Here is a 5,057-nt window from a genome sequence, read left to right as displayed (position 1 = left end):
CCCCCCTCCCCGGCTAGAGACATGAGTAACATTAGCATGAGCATCCCCAGTAAGGGTCTCCTTTCTGTCTCTGGAATATTCTTGGCCTGATACGTTATTTAAAATAAAGGATGCAAAAGCAATTGCTGACTTTCTGAAGTATTCTGTCCCCTACGCCTGAGGGTGAACGGCTGCCGAGAGGTCTGCTCCTCAGCTGTGGGACCCCAGCGTGCCAAGACTCGCGCAGCGGGATGGCGGAGGCACAGAAGGCAGCAGCGAAACACAGCGGCTTCTGCATCACGCAGGTGCCCCACACCCCCAGAACTGTCTGTGACGTGTGCTGTGCTTACCTGTGCGCCCCTAGCACAGCACTCAGTACCCAATCCTTAGAAGGGGAGAATCTCTTCCTGGACTAATCTTTTACTTTAAGGAGAACAAAGTTTGCATTTTAATCTTGGTTTGGCTGTTTGTTTTTTTTTAAAAACTCTGATGAGGCTAATTCAGATTGTATCAACCAAAGTAAAAGCTGTCCTGCCAGCTTCTGTGGCATCACAGCTATTCCTCTGTTAAGGGGGACATGACAAAGGCACTTCCCCGCAGGCAAATAAATTCAGTGTCCCCTCTGAGCAGCCTCACTGTGTTTGCTGTCTCATCAGTACCTAGGCTGGATTTAAATATATGACCTAGAGGCACAGGTGCAGTCTGAGGGGTGGAGGTTGAGTAACTTACCCCACATCTTTGGAAATACAGAGAAAGGAATTGTTTCAACAAGAATCTCACTAGGTTGCTCTAAAAAGAACAGCTGGTGCTGCGAGATTACCTCTGCGTGCCCCGGGAAGTCAAGCCAGCCACGCTGTTCCCTTACCATGTTGTGAATGATGTTGGTAAGAGTCCAGACCACAGGGACGCTGAAGAAGGGGATGCTCAGGAGCACCACGTGCAGGAGGCCGATCCCAAGGACATAGGACAACCAGATGCCCCGGCTGTTCATGACACGGGTGTTGGGATTCACCTCGCTGTGTGCTGTTCCCACGTTCATGTTGGCTCTTGTGTCGAACGGGCACCCCTGAAACTAAAGCAGAGTCAGGTCAGTCCTCGGGCTGCGGTAGCCCTCCATGGACATTGCTCGGGGAAGCACAGCACGGGTTGAGCGCCGTCTTGCTGTTCAAGCAAACCTGAAATCTGTTGTTTGCTATAAAAAAAATCACAAGTCAGTTCACTTCTCTGCCCCTTTGCATTTGTAGAGCTGACGTTTCTGAGGGGAAGCTAAATCTGGGAGCGGGTGAAATTTGGGAATAATGTGTGGGAAGCCCGTCTGTGACAGAAGCTACTTGTGATATGCTGAAATGTTTTCCTGGAACCAAGAAGTCAAGGTTCAATCCTGCCATTGCCTGACAAGACTCAAACGAATATTCTTAAGCGCTTTTTAAGTCATCACCACAGTGTTAATCATGGAAGCGTTCAGCACACGAAGCTTCTTACATGTTTACAGGTTAGACTCAAAAAGAGAACACAAGTGACTGCAGAGTAAGGGCACGGCAGCTCTGTATCAACAGATCTCCTAATTACTCCTACTAAATTAACAGGGGTCTGCACAGCTCGAGAGGCTTGCTGGTCTCCTGGTCTGGCTTAGATGTTTTGCCTTCCAATTGAAGACTTAAAAGGGGAGGAAAACTCAAAGTAACAAAAAAATTCCCCCGCGGGGAAGGAGCGAGTTTCTTCTTGAGGAACATAAAAAGTTAGAGATAAGAAGGAAAAGTGCATTGGGAGGATATTTCGGTAGCAAGAGCTGCACAGGAGATGGCTCTTCCCCTACCTGGAAGGAATAGCTGCCACGTAGGAGGAACAGAGAGAGGTTTTTCTAAACAATACCAGGAAGGTGAGGAAGCAAAACAGTGTCATCCTCTCAGAGTGAGTCTTTGGAGCGGTGCCCTATGGGCAGCGCAGGTATTGAAATGGCTTTTTGGACTGCCGCACTCATAGCGGCAGCGGGTACCGGTCGGCTCTAAGGCTTTCTGGGAAGATGAGCGCTCTGGTTTACCCGTTTCCGGGGATTACAAGAAACAGCGCAAATTAGAACCGCTGTAAAGCTGAGTATCTTTACAGTGAGATCAGGGAAGTTCTTGCATAAAATCATCTTTGCCCGTGTCCCACGGACATGTAGTTTCATGAGATAATACGGTCGGTCTCCCCTTGTACGGAAGACCCCGAGGCGAGGGCTGTTTCCTGATGTCTGGCCTTGTGTTTTTGCTGCTCTGGTTCCCACAGCTGGAAGACGGCGTTGCTGTTCTCTCTAGCTCTCACAGCCTTCGGTCTCGGGAGACGAGTCCGAGCCAGATCTAACATTACGCTCTGTCTGCCGCTGCCAGCTGTTGCGAGTTCCCTCGCAGAGCGCTGGGCCTGGCTTGTTTCAGAAGCTGGCGTTCCCCCCTGTTCCTGCCCAGGGCTAGGACACAGAGCGAAACGCTTGACTCCGCAGCTCCTGGGACGCTCGCTCTAACTTCCAAACCTCTTTCAACCGCGCAGGCGGCTGTTGCACGGTGCTGCAGGCAGCTCCGGTGAGGCAGGGCTGCTGGGTGAGCCGAACAGATGCTCACCTACCTCTGCTACCCGGCTGTCAGTCAGGGGGCTTATAGCTGAAGAAGGTTTTTGTTAGCAGAAAAGAGGCTTTCGGGTCTGCAGCGTGCTCGTTTTCTTGTCACCCATCTCCCGGGCCAGAGGAGATGAGCTACTGGATATTGCAGAGAAAAGCCCGAAGCTCGGTGTGGAGGCAGGACTGGGAGCCAGAGTTCAGCACTTCAGTCCTAGCAGGGGGAGCAGCTCTGTCCTTCATCTGGTGCAATTCCTAAGGGCTTTCAGAAGGCAATCGAGGGGTTGCGGTGAGGCAGGAGTCAAAAAAGTCATATTGTTGCAACAACAACAACAACAAAAAAAGCAAACACCCCTGTGGAATGCGTAAACAGGAGCGCTGTTTGCCAGACGTAGGAAATAATTCTGTGAGATACTGGTAAGGCCTCGGCGAGAACGCGGTCCAGTTCTGGGAGGAGCTGGAGGGAGGCCAGGGCAGAGCAGTGAGAATGAGCAGAGGTGTAGGAAAAACATGACCTGCAAGGACAGATTGAAGGAAACGGGTTTGTTTAGTCTAGAGAACGCTGGAGAGAGGCGTGGGGAACAGTCCTCAAACACTCAACAGAGCTGCGCCGAGAAGGGGGACAAACTGCGCAGCGGAGGGAACTGCGCGACTGAGACTCGGGGCAGCTCCGTAATGCAGAAGGACTGATGGAAGGGACTGCCCACGGAACGCGGTCGGTGGTCTCGCTGGAGGCTTTAACATTGAGTTTCGTAAACACTGAAAAAAAATAAGGTTCCTCTTTTGCTCAGGTGGCCTCTTCAGGACCATCTTTTCTTGAAATCATGCTGTTACACAAAGGCTGTGGAAGGCAGCAGACCTTTGGCAAGTCCCACGGCTAGAGGGGTACCCTGCCCGTGGTAGTGATCAAGCGGAAGTTCCATTTGAGGACAACCACGGGTGTCATTTTCAAAAACTAACGAGCAACTTCTGCTTGGTCCCCTCTGCAGAGGAGGGCAGTGGCAAACCTGCAGCTGGGTGGCGAAGGGCCAAGCTTAGAAACCACATGTGATGCAGTCCTCCTCCCTGCACCTCAGTTTCCTCACTCTTAAAAAAGGATTAGACGGGTGAAATGGTAGAACGTACAAGAGGTTAACTCATTCTTGCGAGAGAGATACAGAGATGTCAAGCATTCCGTCCTGCGATAAGGATAACTCCGTGTGCTTCTCCAATTCTTTCCTTCCCCACCTTAAAAATATTCCGTCTGTGAGGTTTTTCTGCTCCCGAACTGGGGTTTGCAGCCCTCGCCCTGTGCTCGCATTGCACACGCGGCTCTGCACAGCGTTGCGACAGCCTGGCCGAGGGAGCGCGAGCTCTCAGAGCTCCCGTCCCGACCCCCATCCCGGATCCCGTGGTGTTTGCTTTCTGATTTTACACCGGGGATTTGTTCACCTGCAGGAAAAACAAGGCAAAACACAACAGCGGGAGGAACTCCAGCTTCTCCCCCCGCAGCAGCTGGCTGCGAAGCTCAGCTTTCCCACTTGTGCAGCGTTTTTTTGGGACAGAAAAGCTTTTTAATGTTTCACCAGACTGAGTGTGAAGGTCGGGACTGCGGTGACGTTGGACGGTGTCCATCCAAGGAGGGGAAAAGTCGTAGCTGTGGTCAGAGGCAAACAGCAGGCTGCGATGACGCCGAGCCCTTCCTCTGCCCGATCCTTCGCGCCCCGTTCCCGACTCCCCCCTGCCGCCGCGCCACCTCCCTGCCCACGGCTCTGCCGGGAAAGACTCTTGCTCTGGGGCTCGGCGCGAGCATCGGGGCTGCCGGCTCAGCACTCAGCGTCACAGCGTCCCCCCGCTTCTGAGGAACGGGGAAACAGAACGACATGAGCGGTTTCCCTCTCGTGCTGTCACCCATCAGCTGCTGGAGGACCCCCCGCCTCCGAGCGCAGCACCCCAAAGCACAGCTCCCTCCCCACCTTTGCTTTTGCCCCCCGAGGAGTGTGACCAACGCCTGTTCCCGTCCCCTCGGCCTTCAGCAGCGCTCCCACCCTGTCCGTGCTCGGCAGCCACGTCGACCCCTTCCCCGGGGTTCCGCAGGATCGCACCCTGGGCCCGGCACCCCGTTCTGCCACAGCCCTTGGCAGGAGCTTCACCCGGGCCGGCGGAGGGAAGGAGGGTGCTTATCTCGGTCGATCTTCCCCAGTGTTCCCAGAATACAAGCGATTATGATCCCACGGAGCCTCCGAGGAGCCGAGATCCCTATCTCTGGCAGCAACAGCAATCACCGTCTCCCAAGCAAATAAATATTTTAAACCTTTCTTTGCAAGATGGCATCGGCGTTTGAACCAGAGCGTGGAGTACATCAAAGATATTCGCAAACGCGGCCGTTGGGAGGGAGCTGAGCGAGAGGTTAGACCCAGCCAGCACCGCTCTGTGTCCCGGTCTGGCCCAGAGTCACCCACGCTTGGACACTTTGAGCCCCGGAGCTGCCCGGTGACTCTGGGAAGCC

The 5,057-nt window shown here is 53.7% G+C and overlaps 1 protein-coding gene across 1 annotated transcript in view; it reads right to left on the bottom strand.

Annotated features, from left to right (window-relative positions):
• The window catches only part of ORMDL3 (ORMDL sphingolipid biosynthesis regulator 3), a 2,246-nt gene extending 1,228 nt beyond the window's left edge, over positions 1-1,018 (bottom strand). Inside the window, exon 1 of the mRNA XM_009885342.1 lies at positions 845-1,018. Coding sequence (XP_009883644.1) covers positions 845-1,018 — 174 coding nt within the window. The remainder of the gene's footprint in view (positions 1-844) is intronic.
• Positions 1,019-5,057: the final 4,039 nt, after the last annotated feature.

Source organism: Charadrius vociferus, unplaced genomic scaffold (assembly GCF_000708025.1).
Source record: "Charadrius vociferus isolate BGI_N301 unplaced genomic scaffold, ASM70802v2 scaffold2430, whole genome shotgun sequence".
NCBI lineage: Eukaryota > Metazoa > Chordata > Aves > Charadriiformes > Charadriidae > Charadrius > Charadrius vociferus.
Note: the sequence above shows the minus strand (reverse complement) of the source record. Positions and strands in the feature narration are given on the sequence as shown.